Source organism: Grammomys surdaster, unplaced genomic scaffold (genome assembly GCF_004785775.1).
Source record: "Grammomys surdaster isolate TR1022 unplaced genomic scaffold, NIH_TR_1.0 126546, whole genome shotgun sequence".
NCBI lineage: Eukaryota > Metazoa > Chordata > Mammalia > Rodentia > Muridae > Grammomys > Grammomys surdaster.
In genome coordinates this window covers 4,916,515-4,935,062 of record NW_021621338.1, presented here as the reverse complement: position 1 = coordinate 4,935,062, position 18,548 = coordinate 4,916,515, and the positions used below count along the sequence as shown (strand labels likewise).

Genomic DNA, 18,548 nt, shown 5'->3' with positions numbered 1-18,548 from the left:
TTCACTGACACCTGGGCCTAGCTATTCCTCCACACCAGATAGCCTTTTTCATCTGGACCTGAAGGCCAAGGGCCTGCCTATCAAGCCCCACTTCTGTCTCTACACAGTTCCTCTGACCCTGGGACGGAATCAGCTTCTCCATTGTCTCTTGTTAATAGCCCCTAAGCTGTGCCGGGTGATGGTGGTGCACGCCTTTAATCCCAGCACTCACTTGGGAGGCAAAGGCAGGCAGATCTCTTAGTTTGAGTCCAGTCTCATCTACAGAGCAAATTCCAGGACTGCCAGGGCTACACAGAGAAACTCTGTCTTGGAAAAATCAAAAACCCAAACCAAACCAACCAACCAAACAAGACCCCTAACCCTTCAGTTAGCCCCCAGAGTCCAACCTCCTCCTCCTCCTAACCACACTCTGCCCAGACACTTCAAAGGCTTTCCAGGACTCCACAAAGTTCCCACCAGCCGCCTCAACCTGCATTACCCGCTGACCTTGTACCACATGATGTCCGGCAGTGGTTTCCCCTCAACTACCACAGCAAAGCGAGCGGTTTCTCCAGGCCCCACCTCTACATCTTCCATGATAGACTCAAACCGAGGTGCCTCTGCAACACACAGGGACAGGAGAGGACCAGATGTCATCACCACAGGGGCTTGCCTCCTCAAGCCCTGTCCTCATCAGCAACTCATAGAGAATATCAGGCCCTGCCTTCCCAGCTTCCCCCTCGCCTGAGGACTCCAGAGTTCCTAGCTTGGCTCTCACTATAAATCCTAACAAGACACTTTCCAAGGCTCTAAAGCACAGTCACTGATACAGGTTGCTTGGTGCGACCCTTAGAATTCATTTGATGGCTTTGAAATAAGGACGTTTTTATACACAAAAGAAATCTGGATGTCATCTCTCTCTGGTCTGGCTCTTCAGCCCTTCCTTTCTGCAGTAACATGAGGCAGGTGCAGTGTGGCTCAGAGCTGCACCCTATGGGTGACTGCTCTTCTCAATACTCCACCTGGTGGCCTCAGACTGCCTGTACTTGGTTGGCCCCTGCAGGAGGAAGCTGGGGCTGTGACCTAGAATTCAGCTCCTGAAGGGCACAGCTTCTCTCTCTGATTCTTATTTAAATTGTCTAGGAAGCCTTCTACCTTCTGGGAGATGGCAAGCCAAACAAAAAAAGCACTGCCCAGATATTAACTGGACAGTCTCCGCTTAATTCTCTTGCAAACCACACAGCCACACCATCCTCTGCAAAGCAGCCTCTAGTTCTCATGGTAGAGTTAAACACACTTTGCAGTGTGCCTTGTGACGACTGTGAATCCCAGGCCCTGTGTTCTAAGTGCATCTCGAGGACCCCAGAGGAATGAAAGTAATCAAGCCCCTAAGGGAAAGAATAGAGCAGCTGAGTATAGATTGCCACCACCATAGGGACCCGCCTGGCTTTATATAGAGACAACAGGAGAGGTCATTACAGGGGTAGGGGAAGAGGCTGTTATGTGACAGTCAAGAGAAGAGGTTGTCTTTCTACCTACTCTGCCTGGCTCACGGTGAACCAGGACAGAGAAGAATGGGATATCTGCTATAGGACCCAGGTCCCTTTTGGCTTTGGGTGGTTAGGATAGTCTCTTTCCATTACCATCCATGCCAGGCTAGGATGCAGGGCTCCTAGGCCTCTCCAAGCCCCAAATTTGGCTACACCTGAAAGGGTGGACAGGTCTAGCAGATACTACAGTCTGGAGACAGAGTGGTGACTGAGTCAGAAATGCAGGGTAGGAACTGGACAAGAGTAAAACTCCTGAAATGGAAATCCCATCAACACAGGGCCAGGAGGGCCCCAGCCCCTCCTCATCCCCTCTGTGGCTGCTCCATTCCTCTCAGAACTCAGTCCCCTGTCTGCTGAGGGAGGAAGCAATTTGTCAAGGTCAAAACTCCGGAGGTTTTTAAGTGAGCTTCAATGATTTTTTTTAAAAGCAGCAGAAAATGTCCATTTGCTCATAGATTGTCTGTGCTAACTAAAATGTCACTGTGTTTGCTTTTGGCTGGAATTGTATCCACTCAGCAGGTAACAATATTCAGTTCAGGTGGATCTGAAGTGTAAAAGAGGTGGTTACAGATGCTGGACTTAATTAGCAATCTAAAACACAAAACAGTGGCTACTTAATTCATGCTATAGCCCCAGAAGCTCTGACTTTAAAGGAGAAATTCGCCGGGCAGTGGTGACGCATGCCTTTAATCCCAGCACTTGGGAGGCAGAGGCAGGCGGATTTCTGAGTTCGAGGCCAGCCTGGGCTACAGAGTGAGTTCCAGGACAGCCAGGACTACACAGAGAAACCCTGTCTCAAAAAAAAAAAAAAGGAGAAATTCTCCCTCAAAAAGGGGGGACTTTGTTTCTGGACCTCGACATGCTTAAGGTGACAGCGGTGAAATCAAAGTGGCTGTGCTGAAGGGCAGCTGGGAGCCTCAGAGCTGGGCACAGGCGACAGGCTGTGCTTGAGGGTGTTTGTGTTGTAATCAGCTTCTCCTTTCATGCTGTTTTTGCTGAGACACTATTTCCTTACTGATTTTAGCACACAAAGTAATAATACTCAGAGCTTTGCAGTCTGGCATGGGGACTTGAACCTAGCTCCTGAACTTACAGTCTGTGACCTTGGGCCAGGTTACTTAACACTTGACAGTCTTCATCTGCAAAATGGGAATGACGACTAGCCCCATCTCACAAGGTTGAGACATTAAATGAAGTATGTGATGTACTTCACAGTGACCCTGGTACTTACAAGACGCTAAATACTATGTTGTATATGTAGGTGTGTGTCAGTGCTAGGGCTCCAACCTAGGGCCTTGTGCTGGACAAAGTTCTCTACAGTAAGTGATATTCCAGGCTCTCTTTCTTCTTTTTTAAGTCTGGACCTTGCTGGGCAGTGGTGGCACATGCTTTTAATCCCAGCACTTGGGAGGCAGAAGCAGGAAGCTCTCTGTGAGTATGAGGCCAGTCTGGTCTACAAAGTGAGTTCCAGGACAGCTAGGGCTGCGCAGAGAAACCCTGCCTCAACTAGACCTCCTTTACTTGTAGCCCAGGTTGCCTCAAAATCACAATCATCCTGGCTCTGCTCCTGGGTACATTTATAGAACATGTCACCACGCATGATCAATAAATATTAACATTGCTACCGCTATTATCACTAGAATTGTTACTAGAATGACAGGCCTGAGTGGGAGAACATGGGATTGAATCTCCAGCAATGGGAACATGCCTCAAAGGGAATGAAGAAGTTGTCACTTACCTGCCAGTTCCAGGGTGACCGAGCAGGCATTTGTGCCATGGCGGTTTCGGGCACTGCAAGTAAGGGGCCCCAGGTCTCGTCGGCTCACCCGGCAGATCCGAAGACAATATTGGTCATCATCAGGCTGACTCAGTTCATACACACCTGTGCGCGGCTCAAGGAGGGCTCCCCGGCAGCTAAGGGAGATATGAGGAGTGGTCTTGCCAGGTGGGGTTGGGGATGGATGATCCCAGCTAGGGGGCAATGGTGAGCAAAGACTCATACCTCCTCCAGACAACCTGGGCCTCCACATGGTTAAAAGTGACGGTGACACAGGCAGGCTGGCCCTCTACCACATACACAATGTCCTGCTTGTCCAGCACAGCAGGTGCCTCTTCCAGGGGTGGGCCTGGCGGAGGAGAACACAGGCTCTGTGCTGGGCCGGCACTGGGGCCATGGTACCCTTTGCACCGTCATCCCCTGCCCCTCTCCCCCCTCCTGTACTCCTTTAGAGTTCCAGTTTTACAAATGGAGAAGCTGAGGTTCAGAGAAATAGGACACAGCCAGGAAGCACCCAAAGAAATAGCCAGACCACTGCCACCACTGATGAGGTGGGGTCCTGCCAAGCAACACTGTCCACGCTACAGTTACCAAGTCTAGATAGCCTTTGAGCCTCCACCACTGACTCCACCCCCACCCCTATCCACACAGCATTGGGCTCACCATGCTCTAACAGCTGTACAGGTTCCGATGGTGCTGAGGGCTTGCTGCTGCTCTTGCCACTGGAGCTGAGGACCCGGAAGATGTGCTGGATCCCCTTCTTCAGCCCTGTGGCTGCCCACTCAGGCTCCCGAAGGCCCGTGACCAGTGCTGTCCACTGGTCCGAGCCCAGCACCTGGTGCTGCACAGTGTATGTCAGGGAATCTGGATCTAGCGGAGAAACAGCAAAGATGTTCCTTGATCCCACTTCTAGAGTGCTCCCCACTCCTGTCCTCCATTGTATGCTCAAAAGCCTGGGCCTTTTTGTGCCCCTGCCTGAGCCTTCTCTGTTCATATCTCATCCCCACCCTCTGACCTGTATGATCTTCACCTACCAATAGCCATGTCCAGACTCCTGGGTGGGTTCCACGACAGTGTGACCATCCTTCCGGTCACAGCCACTACTTGTGGAGCGCCGTCTGGAGGGCCTGGAACCACATCTGAAAGCCACATGTGGAAGGTGGGAGGTGGGCAGGTGCTTTAGAGCCTCACAACTCTGCAGGATCACCAACCCTTATAGAGCTAGGTCAGAGGCTCAGCCACAGGCACAGGGACAAGGCCAGCTGCTCCCTCGGGAGTGGAGAGGGAGCTGGTGTAGAGTACCCTTCCCCCAGCCTCACCCTTAGTTGGTGCCAGTGGACACAGCTACTGGACAGGATGCTTGCCTCACCTGTGACATAGAGATGGGCGTAGCAGGCTGCTTTGCCCAGCTTGTTGGCGATGACACTCTTATAGACACCAGCGTGCTGAGGCCCCACAGCTGGGAACACCAGGCGATGTATGTCCCTGTCTGTAGGGGAGGAACAGTGACACGTGACTGATCAGGAGGATACCTTATGGGCTGAGCCTATGGCAGCTCAAGCCTGGCCATACATATGTTCCCCACTGAAGAAAGAGGGCAAAGCGGGAAAGGATGGAGCACCAAGAGGCATGTGCTTCTTGTCGCCAAAGCTAGAACTTGTTGCCTTCGGCAAGTCAAGCCTAGCCACTTGGCACCTTCTTCTCATACAGGGTGTGTCTGTGTTTGTATGTCAGTGTGTCTGTGACAGCTCCCTCATTCCTGTACTTCCAAGGGGTTGCAACTTCCAAGTCATTGTTCTGACACAGGTTTCTTAGTGGATTCCGCCTCAGTCTTGTCTCAGCCTAATAGCCATTGCTTGGCCCTCATCTCCAGTGGAGACCGAGGAAAGCCCACGAGATCACCTAAAGCAAAAACTCCAATATCCATCCCACCATCTGGCTGTGATTCCTTCCCTACTATCTTTCTATCAGGTCCCTGGACAGGCCTGGACAGGCCACGTGAGTTCCACCTCAGAGTCTGTTCTCCATGCTCCTCCATTTCAGAATGTTCTCAACTCTTACCTGAAGCTTCCTTCTTTAAGACACAGTTCAGGGACGTGACCATGAAGCCCATCCTGCCATGGCCCCATCCCCTCCTTCCAGTGCCCTGATGCCCTCCCTGGGTCTCCAGTGCCCTCCAGCAATGTTCATTGCTGGGTACCAGGTCCCAGTGACTTTAGAGATTCCTCCTTCTCACTTCCTCCTATCCAGCTCTGCTTGTTCCACCTAGGATGCAATGCCTTGCATGTAGTAAGTGCCAAATATATGTCATATTATAAATTATAATAAGAGTTGCTTGCTCTGTGTTCATCCGATGCCAGGTACCCTAATCCTTCCAACAACTCTACAAAATGATCCCCATTTACCCAGGAGGTCAGAGACATTAATTGACTTGTCCAAGGTTACACAGCTAGTAAATAATGAAGCCATGGCTTGAACTTGAGTTCCATTTCATTCCAAAGCTCTTGCTTTGCGCTCTGCTTCATCAAGAATAAGGATGCTGTCGTCTGGCTGGACATGAAGAAGTGGTGGCCCGTGCCATTCTCCTTCACACCAGGGATGTCTCCAAACACTCCTGTCTTCCTTTAGCACTTATCTCACTGGGAATGGCTATCAATTCATTTATCTCTGCCTACACTATTTAAAGGGGCTATTTAAAGAGACACCAGAGGCTGCCAGTGACCCTAGACATAGAGTGGAGACATACAGTGGACCCCATACAGTGGAGACACCACCTCCAATCCTGAGATAGACATCTATCCAGGGCCTCTGATGGGGACCCAGGGATGTCTGTGACTAAGCAATGACTGCTTTGGATGCTGCACTGGTGCCAGGGTTGAGGTGAGGGTGGAGCTGGGGGAATGGGATGTGAGTGAGGAAAACCAGTCTAGTCTCTTCCTTCATTCCTCTCTCTCTCATACTTCCTTTCCTTCCCTCCCCTCTCCTCCTTTCCTTTGACAGGGTTTCATATAATCCAGAGCAGCCCAGAAATCACTGTGTACCTTAGACTGACCTTGAACTTCTGACCCTCCTTTCTCTACCTCCCAGATGCTGGCATTACAGGTGTATGCCACCATGCCCAGCTTAGACAGTAGTAGGGATCACACCCAGGCCCCCAAGGATGCTAGGTAAGCACCTTACCAAGTGAGCTACACCCCCCTAGTCAGGAGTCAAGAGCAGTCCTTAGGAGGTGGGCTTGGGTCAGGAGGTCCTTGCTTACCTTTGAGGAAGTGTCTGTACCTCTCTAAGCCTCAGTTTCCCCATCTGTAGACAGGCATAAGAGTACCTGCCTCACAGGCCTATGGCAAGGTAAGACTGTCCCTGCCAGGTCTTCAGGACTTGGGGTGCACCACATAGAAAGCGCCTATTAAGGAGCTCTTAGCTCTAGAAGAGAACCATCATGAATGTGGGCAGGAGGTGCTCACATGAGACTCGTGTTGCTTCAACAACAGAACACAAGTGTTACCTTGGGAAAATAACCAGGCGAGAGGACTCCAACCCAAGTCCTGACTCTCTCTTTCCTATTTCCTAGTTGTCAGCGACCCTGGATCAGCTTCCCTTCAGCAAGATCCTGCACATGCCAACCCTTCCACTGAGGTTTCTCAGGCGTGGGGCAGCTCTGCTTTATCAACAGTGAGGATAGAGGTGAGTAAAAACTGTAATAAGATTTATAATTTGCTGACTGCTTGTGATCTACCAGGCCCTGCCTTGGGACAGTGGTGGCTGTGGTGGTGGTTTGTGTGTGTGTGTGCGTGTGTGTGTTTCTCTGTGTGTGTGTCTGTGTGTGTGTGTCTGTGTGTGTCTGTGTGTGTATGTGTCTGTGTGTGTGTCTGTATCTGTATATTGAGCTGATTTCATTCTGATCACAGCACAGTTGCAAATGAGGAAAGGCACTCTGGATTCTGTAACCTGCTTGCAGTCCCCATGTTGGTGAGCAGCAGGCTGTGCTGCGTGCCCAGTAAATGCTAACACAGCCATTTGGGGGTGACTCAGCAGATGGCACTGTGTGGACTCAGGAAGAAACAGACTGACCTCAGAACCCTGAAAGGCTCTGTTCCCCAGACCCTTCCATCTCAAACCAGACTATGAGGAGAAGTCTCTGAGAGAGTTCTAGAGGGAGGATTTAAAAAGCCGAGAGGTTGCTGGGTCTCTTCCTGGTCACATACACTGTGTCATGCGTCGGTCATCACTGCTTTGAATGCGGTGGCCATTGTGGAACCAGCTGATGGTAGGATAGGGCAGGCCAGTCACTTGGCACTCCAGCATGGCCTCCTTAGCCAGTCCCACTTCCAGATCTTGCAGTGGCCGCAGGAAGTCAGGAATCGACAGCCTCTCTAGATCTCCGTGCTCTGGCTCCTCAGGGATAGACGGCATCTTCTCCAGCTTCGAGCTGTAAGAACCACATGGCTACCCAGATGTACACAGCTATACCCTCCTGGCTCAGGGTAAGGGTCCCTCAGAGGCACGGCAGGCAGTGCCTGGGATCCTAGGTGGTACCTGGGGCCAGAGGAGGCTGTCCGAGGCTCCTCCACATACAGCTGGGCAGAGCAGTGAGCCTGGCCATGAGTGTTGGTGGCACTGACTTCATAGAGTCCTTCGTCCTCACTGCCCACTCGGGCAATGTGCAGCGAGTGTAGACCCCCATCCTGTCGAAGCCGCAAGTTGTCACCCTCATTCACAGGATGGCCTGGGGACATAGGACACAGATGCAAATTTACTAAGGCAGAAGGACCTGTCCTCTGGGCAAACCCTGTCGCACCCATGATGTTTTCTCAGCATATTCAGAGTAGGGAACCATACCAAAATGAGTCCAGGTAACAGAGGGAGGTGGGGTTCCGCTGATCTTGCAGTCCAAGCGGGCAGCGCGGCCTTCTAGCACCTCCACATCTTCCAGCAACCGGGTGAAGAGAGGCGCCAGCGACGGCCGAACCGTCAGCCGGGCACTGCAGGTCAGTTCATCTGGGAGGAAGTGGGCAGCACTGGGTCAAAGAAGGCTGTGAAGGCCCAGACACCTAATCACAGGTCTATTCCAGCCTTAAGAGTTTGAGCTGAGCCCTACAAAGGCTCAGCATGAAGGCCGAGGCAGCGGGACAAGATTCAAAGACCAGGCCTTCCTAGGAGGCAGAGGGATCAAGGATGGGCAGCAGCTTGCCAAGGTGGGCTGGAGACACTGTGGAAGCACAGGACCTGATTCAGCTCTTACCATGTTCATTCAAGATGAAACACAGCTTGACTCTGAGGAGGTTCGTGAAGATAAGCCCACTGCCCAGACTTTTCTCTGTGTCTGGTTCATGCCCACACTCTGTCCCACCTGTCACACACCCAGAGTAGATACCTCCTGGTCCCACTCTATACCCCTACCCCAGAGTCAGGTGCCCTCATCTCTGCTCTTTACAGAGAACAAGATCAGGCCAGAGATGCCATTGATAGTAACAGCAGCTGGCATCCCGGAGTTGCCAGCCTTTGACTTGTAGGAGGCTTTGTTCTCTGTAGAGGTGATCTCACTAATCCTGCCAATCCCCCCTGCCTGGTAGGTATTAGCACCATCCCCTTTCACAGAGGGATACAATAAAGCTCACTCAGGGGAAGTGACTTGTCCAAAGACAACATGCTTGTCAGTTTGTAGGGCAAGAACAGAGATGCCCGAGTCAGGTTGGTTTGCTATAGCTCAGCGGACTTGCTCTGTGTTGGGTATAGGGACTGTAAGAGCATTTCCGTCCTAGGTATCATTCTAAGTCATTGCTTCTCAGCCTGTGAGCTGAAACCCTCTTGAGGTCCAATGGCCCTTTCACAGGCGTCACATATCAGATATCTACATCACAATTCATCATAGTAGCAAAATTACAGTTATGAAGTAGCAACGAAATAAATTTATGGTTTGGGGTCACCGCAACATGAGGAACTAACTGTACTACAGGGCCACAGCATTAGGAAGGTTGAGAACCAGTACTCTTAAGTGCTCATTGTTAGGGGGGCCGGAAGCCCATACTATCTCCTGGCCCTAGCAATTAAGAGTTTCATTTCCTGGACACCTACTCTGTACCCAGCTCCTTCAGTCCCCTCCCAACCCCTGGGGACGACAGTAGCCCTAGCACCTGAGTGAGTGGTTACCTTTGGCTGTGCTCAGTTTGCAGGTGTAGACACCACTGTCGTCCTCATGCACAGAGGTGAGCAGCAGCTTGCATTTGCGGCCATCAAAATGCATCTTGCATTTGAGCAGCGCAGGCTGCAGCAGGCGGCCACGGCACAGCCAGTCCACCTCGACGTCAGCTGGACCTGCCACCAGGCACTCAAACAGCGCCATCTCCCCGGCCCCCACGTCCACGTCCTGCAGGGGGGCCAGCACGGCCAGGGACCGGCTTTCAGGGTGTGCTGAGGGGACGGCAGCCACAGGGGGCACAGACAGAGCAGAGACACACAGGGCAAGGAAGACACACGCATACACACACACAGAGAGACAGACAGATACAGAGAGAGAGATGCATTTGGTTCCTCTGGAGATTGGGAAAGCCCATCCGCCCCAGGCAAGACAGCAAGGAGCCCCTAGACCTGGCTCTGAGATGGGAACCCACGTTGGACCCCTGGGAGGGAGAAGGGATGAGAGGTGAATTGGAATTGAGGAAGGGGATCCGAAATGATGGTGGCGACAACGGCGGTGGCGGCGGCAACAAAGAAGACACAGAACACTAGCTGGGTACAAACTGGACTTTATTTGAGCTACGAAATAGTGCTTCCAAACCTCCACCCCTACTATGACCCTGCTCCTGTGTTCAATCTGGCTACCTCTCTCATTCCCAGACAGAGCATATCGGTTGTGTCTGTGAAGAAGGGTACCCCACTTGGTCCTAAGCTTGCCAGCAGCCAGGGCTTAATCCCAGGCCTCTAGCTTTTGGCCTCTTGTGGAATAAAAAATGTTGTGCCATTTAAAACCCATTTCTGAAATGGTCAGTGCTCTGCCCCTTCCCAGAGAGCTTTCTATCCCACTGTATTTGCCCCTCTGGGCTCCTGCATATCACAGATGCTGTGTTCTGTCATCTTATTCTGTCTTATCCCACCTCAGTTCAAAGACTTTCTTCCCTGACTGTCACAGACACACAGACAGACAAACAGAAAGACAGACAGTGGCCTGTAGCGGCATAGCACATGCACTCGCTGGATGCTCCCTATGGGGACACCGGGGGAGCTTGGCACCCCTCGTGGCCATCCCTTCCCAACATTCAGTCCTTCTGGGGGCCTCCTGGTCTGCACAGCCACATATCCACTTGGAGAGGGAGGGAGGAAAGATCCACAGGGGCCCAGTGGGTTACCCCAGGGTGCTGTACAGGCTAGGGAGGGAAAGGGAGCATGGGCTAAGTCCGGGCCGGTGAGCCGGCTGGGTCTGTGGGCAGGAGGCAGTGAAACACAGCGAGGTCCGAAAGGTGCCTGAGACAGGGGTGCAGCTCGGAGGGTAGCGAGGGCAGCGCAGGTGGCCCCCTGAGCTCACTCGCCTGTGTACAGACAAAAACCTCAGTCAGCAAGCGGCAGGTTAGTGCGGCACACACACACACACACACACACACACACACGCACCACGTGCACACACACCACAGACCTCACTAGGACCCTTCTGGATATGAAGCTGCCTCTACAAAGGTCACTTTTGGCTCCCTATAGATCAGCACTGGGATGAAAGGCTAAGAGGCTAGCCTGGTCCCTGGGGTTCCTCAGGCAGAGACCCTGAGCAACAAAGGGGAGACATGTTCATAGCTATTAGGAGCACCCCAAAGCCTACGGAATGCTGGAAGGAATCCCAAAGAGAGACAAGCACCAAGACACAGGTTAACACAGAGAAGTGGGGCAGAACCCAACGCCAGAGAAAGTAGAGGGCAGAGGCTAAGAATTTAGAGCTCAAAGAGGTGGCAACCATAGCAACGAGAGGAATGGGGGACAGCGAGGCAGAAAAAGCCTGACAGAGGAACTGAGACTTTAGCCCTGGGTTCTAGCAGGAGCTTAGCAGTGCCTTGGGCAGCCCCTAGAGCTGGCCTTTGCCAGGCATGAAGGAATGGTGCCCAGTGAGGGGCAGGAAAGGACAATGGTGGGATAAAGGGCAGAGGAGATGTTCCTAACCCTACGACATCACATGGAAGGGAAGGTCAAATGGGTGGCCAGCCTCTGAGGGGTGACCCAGCAGCCTCCAATGGGCAGCCTAGGTAGATCCTGTTATTCTTGCTGCCCAAGAGCCCTGCTGTATGTCCCCACCTCTCCATCCTTCAGGGCTCTGTAAACACTGGCACCCCTGATGTCCCTCCAGTGTCCCATGATGATGGTACCCTAAGGGTCCCTTCGAACGGGTCCAGCTATCAGCCACTCCCCACTGCTATCCCAACCACAACAGTTGTGCACAACAATCAAATGTGTAGGGAGAGTGGGGGAGGGATGGGGTACAAAAGGAGGGTAAGAGAGTCTGTGGAGCACAGGCGGCACAGAGCAGGCGGTAAAGGCTTCAGGGTGTGGGAAAGGGGTGGTTGGCCGTAGGATGCAGGGCTTCCAGCTACTGCTGGGAGTTATCATGATGGACTATGGGGAAAGCAGGTCGGGGGCGGCAGCCAAGTATGGAATTATTTTCTGTGTGATCTTGGGCAAGTCACTTCCTTTCTCTGTAATTTCTTCCATTTAGCCAACTACAATATAAGCAGCAGGACCCAGGGACCTCCATGGCCCTTTCAGTGTGACATCCTGTAACTGAGGTTGTATGTGAGCTGTCAGTAGGGTATGGATGGAGAAAGGTGGGGATTTCATGAGTATATGGCCTCTCACCTCGGACCTCCAGGCGGGCCTCGCACTGCCGGGCGCCATATTCGTTGACTGCCTTGCAAGTGTAGAAACCAGCATCACCCCGCTCCGCAGCCAGGATCCTCAACCGGCAGAGCCCACCCTCGGCCTCCTCTGCAAAGCGCCGCTGGTCTGGGCGCACGGGCTGCCGATTCCTCAACCTGTCAAGGAGACAATGCCAGAACCTGAAGCCCTTACCTTCATTCACTACCACAGAGGGTGGTAGGCTGCAGAGCTGCCACCTCCCTTCCCAATTGGCTTCCTAAATCTGTATTATATGGCTGGTCACTGTACCCCAAGGACCCAAAGCCAGGTTTACTGTGACTCTCCTTGAATCTCTCCCATCTCAGAACCTGCTTCACCTCTAAACAGTTCTTATATGTCCCTGTATCTTACTTCCACTTATCTGTAACAGAAACATAGATTCCTACTCCCTAAAAAGGTATGAAGAACAATCTTTTAAAAAATTATAATTACACTGGAGACCACATAATCATTTAAAAGTGAAAACCAGAACCCAAAACAGTGTAGAGATGGGGACAATGACATGGAGAGGAATGGTCCAGCTCAGGAACAGTGTGTAAGGACTGGGTCTACCATAGGCTGGGTACAGAATGGCTTGGCTTCAAACATCATCCTGCATCAGCCGACAGTGTAAGGAGGATCAGCCTCCTACAGGGCAAGAGGAATTATTCAAAGCTGATGGACATGAAACCAATCATTGCTCCAGCAACAGAGGAAGCCCTGGACAGGCAGGGTGATGCTGTTATAGCTGAGATGTGATCCCAAGGGAAGGTCTCTAAAATTCCCTTCTACCAAAGCCGCCTTAGCCTGGGAAGTGGCGGAGACGGTGTGGGTATCACTGGTGGGTGATGTAGGCAGTTGTTACTTACCAGGAGACCACAGGCTTGGGCTCCCCCTGCACGCGGATGCTCATAATGACATCTTGACCTTCTCTTACCGATTGGTCCATGAGTGAGACCTGAAGGAGAATCCCAAAGCGTCAGGGGTGACTGGCTGCTGAGAGCCTTCCACAGCAGTCTGTGGCTGTCTCTGGGTAACAAGGGTTAATGGGGCGAGGTTCTGTTACGTGTAATGCTTAAGAGTGGGCTCAAGAACAAGGGGTACACATAGGAATGGTGTCCACAGAAGGCTGGATACCAGCCTCAGGGGTCTGACCTTGAAGGTTGGCGGTGCCTTGGAAGAAGAGTCAGAGGAATCACGATCCTGGCTGGGACTGAGCTTCATGGTGGGGGTTCGGGGCCAGGTCTCCCCAGGCTCCGGGAACTCCTCTGGGGGGCTCAAGTACTCCTCATCAGAGGTGATGGGGCTGCTGAAGGGGGAGGAGGACCCGCCTGGAAGAGAGACGGAGGGCATCAAGGGAAAGGATGAGGGCCCGCCTGAGAACACTGCAGAGAGGAGGCAGCTCCTGCAGGCCCATATCTCCTGGTGACCATGACCACTTCCCCTCCCCGAGTCTGATTCCTTCTCTCTCAAGGCCTGCTAACTCTGACCCTGATGACACTCTACAGAGAATAGCCTGGACCAAACGGTTTGGCCAGCAGAAGGGCCACTAACGGCTTTAGGGGCAGTCCTGACTTCTACTCAAGTAGTTAATTTGTTACTAGCATGAAGCTCCAAAGGAGGTAGTAGAAGCCTCTGGGACCCCACCACCACCACCACCACCACCACACACACAACAGCAGGATGAAGCACTGGTTTCTTAGGTGAACTGGGCCTGGCTCGGAAGGGCAGCACACACCTCAGACAAGCCCCATCCTGACCTCTGTCCCAGGCCAATGAGGCGGCAGTGTCCAGGCAGCCCTTCCCCCTCTCCCTTCTCAGCTTCCCCAGGGGCACCTGTTGGCCCCACCCCTACAGCAGGAACCCCAGATTCTCAGGAAATGGGAAAGTAGAGTTAGATCAACCATAGAAAAGAGTGGTTCAGCCTAAGAAAAGAGGAGGGGGACACCTGAGTCTGCTTTGGGGGAGGGGTGTCCCCAGGGCCCTGAAGCTCTCCCCTACAACTGGCCAGGGGCCCAGCTTCACTGAGCTGGCGCTTATCCGACTGCCAAATACAGACATGAATCTGCCACAGCCCCCTGGCCCCTCCTCCTGGTTCCCCAACCCCAAGCCCCCAGCAGTACTGCACCCCAACTCACCCTGAGGCTTTGTACACGGACCCCGGCCTGCACCTTCCTTATGTCTGCCCTGGCACCAGGCCCTCTTGCCCACTGCCCACTGGCCTTAGCTCCCCAAGGAACAGGCGATCAGCCTGCTCAGCCCCACTCACTCGCTGACCCAGCAGAGGCCCCCGCACTGAGCCAGCCCTGGGGGAGGGGAAGTGAGCCTAGGAGGGGGGAAGGAGGAGGTGGGGGTGGCCAGCAAGAGGCTGGGCAGCAGGCAGGCGCTGGCTGGGAAGGTGGTGCCTGCTGAGACCACAGGGAGCAACCCCTGGGGTGGTGGAATAGGAACAGGGGAGGGGCGGAGCCCAGACCAGCTGAATTTAGCCACTGCTCATTCCAAGCAGCCAGGCATCTGCCTTTACTCTCCTTACAGCTTGGGACACTGACAAGAGCTGAACCCATCAGAAGGGCCTGGACTCCAGGTGTGGGGACCCAAGTCCTCAGAAGGGGATACAGTAGGGTGGCACTGCACTGTGGCATTTAATACCTTGCCTGGACCATAAGTGTTGACTGATACAGCATAGGAAGCGCCATGTTTTGCTCAAACCAACAAGACTCCTGACCTGGGAACACATAACTAGCTAGCCTTAAACCCAAGAACAGGCCACAACCAACTTTTTCAGACACAGAGAACCAAAGAACTGCCAGGGCAGTTCCCAGATTTGTCCCCTGTCAACCTAAGGAAACTTAGTACATGGCTGCAGCCTCCCAGGTCTTGCACTAGGGAAGTCCAAGAGAGCAGGTACTTCAGGACACAGGCCTGCACTAAGCTCAACCGTGGGTTCTACTGGATCCCTGCTGGCAAACTGCCCTTCTCCCATCAGCCCACCAGGGCTCAAAACTAGGAAGGTGTGGGCCACTCCTCACCAACGGCCACTCCTCGCCAGCATCCATTTGCACCCAGTGGGTGGAGAAGGGGCTTGGAAAGAATAAGAGGCAGAGGTGTTGGGCTGAGGGCACAAGTCCCTCTCCCTCCTCTCTCCCTTCACTCCACCCACGGCCACATTCCCAAGCTATGACTTGTGTTCCCAGCACTGCCAGTGATGAAGAGGTGTGGGGGTCAAGAGGACAGCCCACTTTCAGGCTGGCTGTCTCAAGGTTGGGGAGGAGAGAGAAATCAGAATGGCATTTGTGGCTGGAGGTGTGGCCACCAGCTGATACTGAGGTCATAGGCACAACCCTTGGAAGAGGGGACTCCTTTCCCTCTACAGAGTTTAAATTCCTGGCTCCAGGGTCACCTCCAGCCTGGACAGTGCTGAGGCAGCTCCCAAGCTAAGAAAAAGAGGGCGGGGCAGAGATTTAACTTTGATTTCCAAAGGAGACCCCTGGTGGCCAGTAGGGAAATAGCACTTAGGTGCTAGCCAGCCAATCAGCAGCAAGTCTAGGTCAAGTCTCTTGGCCAGATTGCTTGCCAGGTTGCAGGCACAGGCTCCAGAGGAGTATGGATGAGTGCTCTCTGAGAAAGAGAAGTGGCTTCTGTTCGGCCATAAAGACAAAGTACATCACTGAGCTGTAGAATCTCAAGCTCTGCTGACCTCATGGGCTAAAGCAACTTTGTAGCCATTTTTTGTAACATTCCAAACCTGATCCACCTATCGACCCAGATTTCACCGTGGGAGAGAACACCAGCAAGGGCACAGCGTGCGTTTTCTCCCAAACGTTCCCATTAAAGGATCAATTCTTCACATTTTGCCCAGCTCTCTATGAGCTGACTCTCTCCATATAGCTGCCCTTTGGACAGTTCTTTCAGGCCAGTATCATTCAATAAGAACTGGCATTAGAAAGCCCACAAGCAGAAATTCCTCCAGACCAGTCCATCCAGTCAGACCTAACATTCCAGCTGTCTGTAGACTCTTCACTACAGACACAGCTTCTGCTGCCACCCCACTATCTAGCACACGGATGGCATCACCCAAGGCCCTCTACATCAGGAGCGTGTAAGTGATGCTTGAACCACCCACATGGATACCACTTGGGGCTTATTTTGAAATACAGATTCTTAGACCTTAGACGGTCTACAGAATTGATTTTCTGAAGTGAGAAGTCAAAAACTGTAATTTTTTTTTCAAAAGCACTCTAGAGATTCGTAGACACATGAAAGTTTTGAGAGCTAGGCAATCCTCAGGGGAGGATAAGAACCCTACGAGGTGATTTCACTGAGTCTCACAGCTCTTGGCCATTCCACTTCGAAGCAGAGCTAGAACCCCATAAGTCTAGTTCTACAGCCCTTGTGTTTCCAGTTACAGCAGCCAGCTTCCCAATTTGCGCTAGATCTTTAACTCCACGCTAGTGATTACAAACATTTGATTTTGTTTGTTTGTTTGTTTGTTTGTTTTCAAAATTCTTCTTGTGTGGTTGGGCTTTTGTTGTTGTTGCTGTTAGGGTTTTTTTTGAGACAGAGAATCTCTGTGAAGTCCTGGCTATCCTGGAACTCAATCTGTAGACCAGGCTGGACTTGACCTCAGAGATCTGCCTGCCTCTGCCTCCTGAGTGTGGAGATTAAAAGCATGCACCACCACTGCCTAGCTCGGTTAGTTGGTTTTCAAAGTTTGCTGAGCACTGGAATCACCTGGAGAGTTCCTTGGGCTATGGTTGTTTGTGTCTATCCCTCATAGTCTCTGATTTATGGTCTGGACTTGGGCTGGCAGTCTGTTTGAGTCTTTTGTTTCTCAGTACTGGGATTGAATTTAGGGCCTTGCACATTCTATGGAGACATTCCACTGAGCTAGGCTGCTTCTTCTTCTTCTTCTTCTTCTTCATCTTCTTCTTCTTCTTCTTCTTCTTCTTCTTCTTCTCCTTCTCCTCTTCCTCCTCCGCTTCCTCCTCCTCCTCTTCCTCCTCCTTCTCCTCCTCTTTCTCCTCCTCCTTCTTCTTCTTCTTCATGACAAAGTCTCATTATGTCTCCTAGGGTGGCCTTGAACTCAGCCTGTATCCCTGGTAAGTTATGATTTCAGCCTTCACAGTAGTTAGAATTACAGGTTGGGTCACCAGATAGAGCAAAGGTCTGTGTATCTAGCACATTCTCAGGGGGTGCTGATGCTTTTGAGGGCTCAGGGGACCAGATCTCTATGGTTTCTGCTGCCATCCCAATCACCCCTCTCAGACAAAGTCTTATTACTCTGTGTGTTATCTCCAGTGTCCACAGGAGCTCCCATGGCTTGAACCCCCTGAACAATGCTTCTCTCATTCTTCTCTCCTCATCTCCAAGTCCTGTGGTCCACAACCCCCACCCCTCCCCCAATCTATCTTAGCAATGTCTCCAGACATGGATTTGAGGGACAAGATGTGGAAAAGACAGTCGTATAGTTAGGGGACTTTGGTTTGATAAGATACACTTGTATCTTTGTAGCCAGATACACTTGGGTAAAATAGGGAGCAGGACAGAGGACGAGTGGCAAGGGAAGAGCCAATGAAGGCCATGTATATTGGTGACTCTTGGCTCTGGAAATGAGGGAAGATGTGGTATTTAAATTAGAGCTTGTTTTAGAGAAACTAAGGCAAACAAACAATGTGAGGTAGAAAGTGTAAGCTCAGAGGCCTGCAGACTATTTAGGAACGGACATGGGTGACAAACAGGGCTATGGTGGCACACACCTTTAATCCCACTGCTTGAGAGGCAGAGGCAGGCAGATCTCTATGAGTTTGAGGCTAGTCTGATCTATAGAGTGAGTTCTAGATTTCTAGGGCAGCCAGAGCTACACAGAGAAGCCCTGGAGAGAGCGAGAGAGCAAGAGAGCGAGCGAGAGAGAGAGAGAGAGAGAGAGAGAGAGAGAGAGAGCAAGAGAGAGAGAGAGCGAGAGAGAAAGAGAGAGAGAGAGAGAGAGAGAGAGAGAGAGAGAGAGAGAGAGAGACATGTGAGGCCAGGAATCTCCCAGTGAGACCTATGCTGTATTTGTGTAGAAGGTGGAGGCACTGAAGGACTGGCCTTTGCCCTGAAGGCCAAAGAGAACCCCATATGGTTTGTGAGGAAGGAAGAATGAACTGGGGATTAGCTAGCACTTCTATGTGGCCAGGCCTTCGCCTTTGCCCTCCATATGTTCTGCCTTGGTAGGTCCCACACAGGCTCTTTTTGAAATAGCTGCCACGGTGATCTCCAGAGAAGTGAGGGGGAAGGAGGGGTGGGCTTAGAGGTGGGACTTGTCTCAGTGTGTTGGCATGACCACCTATCTCCCCAGAACTCCCTGGGGCAAAAAGAAACACTGCTGA

The 18,548-nt window shown here is 52.1% G+C and overlaps 1 protein-coding gene across 3 annotated transcripts in view; it reads right to left on the bottom strand.

Moving 5' to 3' along the window:
- Nucleotides 1-18,548, bottom strand: part of Speg (striated muscle enriched protein kinase) — a 55,878-nt gene that overhangs the window by 16,649 nt on the left and 20,681 nt on the right. For 2 of the 3 annotated variants that reach the window (XM_028760610.1, XM_028760611.1), the window contains 13 exons: nucleotides 13,336-13,511; nucleotides 13,050-13,138; nucleotides 12,142-12,317; nucleotides 9,457-9,717; nucleotides 8,146-8,304; nucleotides 7,843-8,032; nucleotides 7,512-7,735; nucleotides 4,676-4,795; nucleotides 4,341-4,445; nucleotides 3,970-4,176; nucleotides 3,532-3,655; nucleotides 3,268-3,443; nucleotides 487-599 (listed from right to left, as the gene is read on the bottom strand). In XM_028760610.1, coding sequence (XP_028616443.1) covers nucleotides 487-599; nucleotides 3,268-3,443; nucleotides 3,532-3,655; nucleotides 3,970-4,176; nucleotides 4,341-4,445; nucleotides 4,676-4,795; nucleotides 7,512-7,735; nucleotides 7,843-8,032; nucleotides 8,146-8,304; nucleotides 9,457-9,717; nucleotides 12,142-12,317; nucleotides 13,050-13,138; nucleotides 13,336-13,511 — 2,120 coding nt within the window. Of the gene's footprint in view, nucleotides 1-486; nucleotides 600-3,267; nucleotides 3,444-3,531; nucleotides 3,656-3,969; nucleotides 4,177-4,340; nucleotides 4,446-4,675; nucleotides 4,796-7,511; nucleotides 7,736-7,842; nucleotides 8,033-8,145; nucleotides 8,305-9,456; nucleotides 9,718-10,035; nucleotides 10,833-12,141; nucleotides 12,318-13,049; nucleotides 13,139-13,335; nucleotides 13,512-14,318; nucleotides 14,494-18,548 lie in introns of those variants that run through there. The other variant, XM_028760612.1, reaches the window with a different exon arrangement.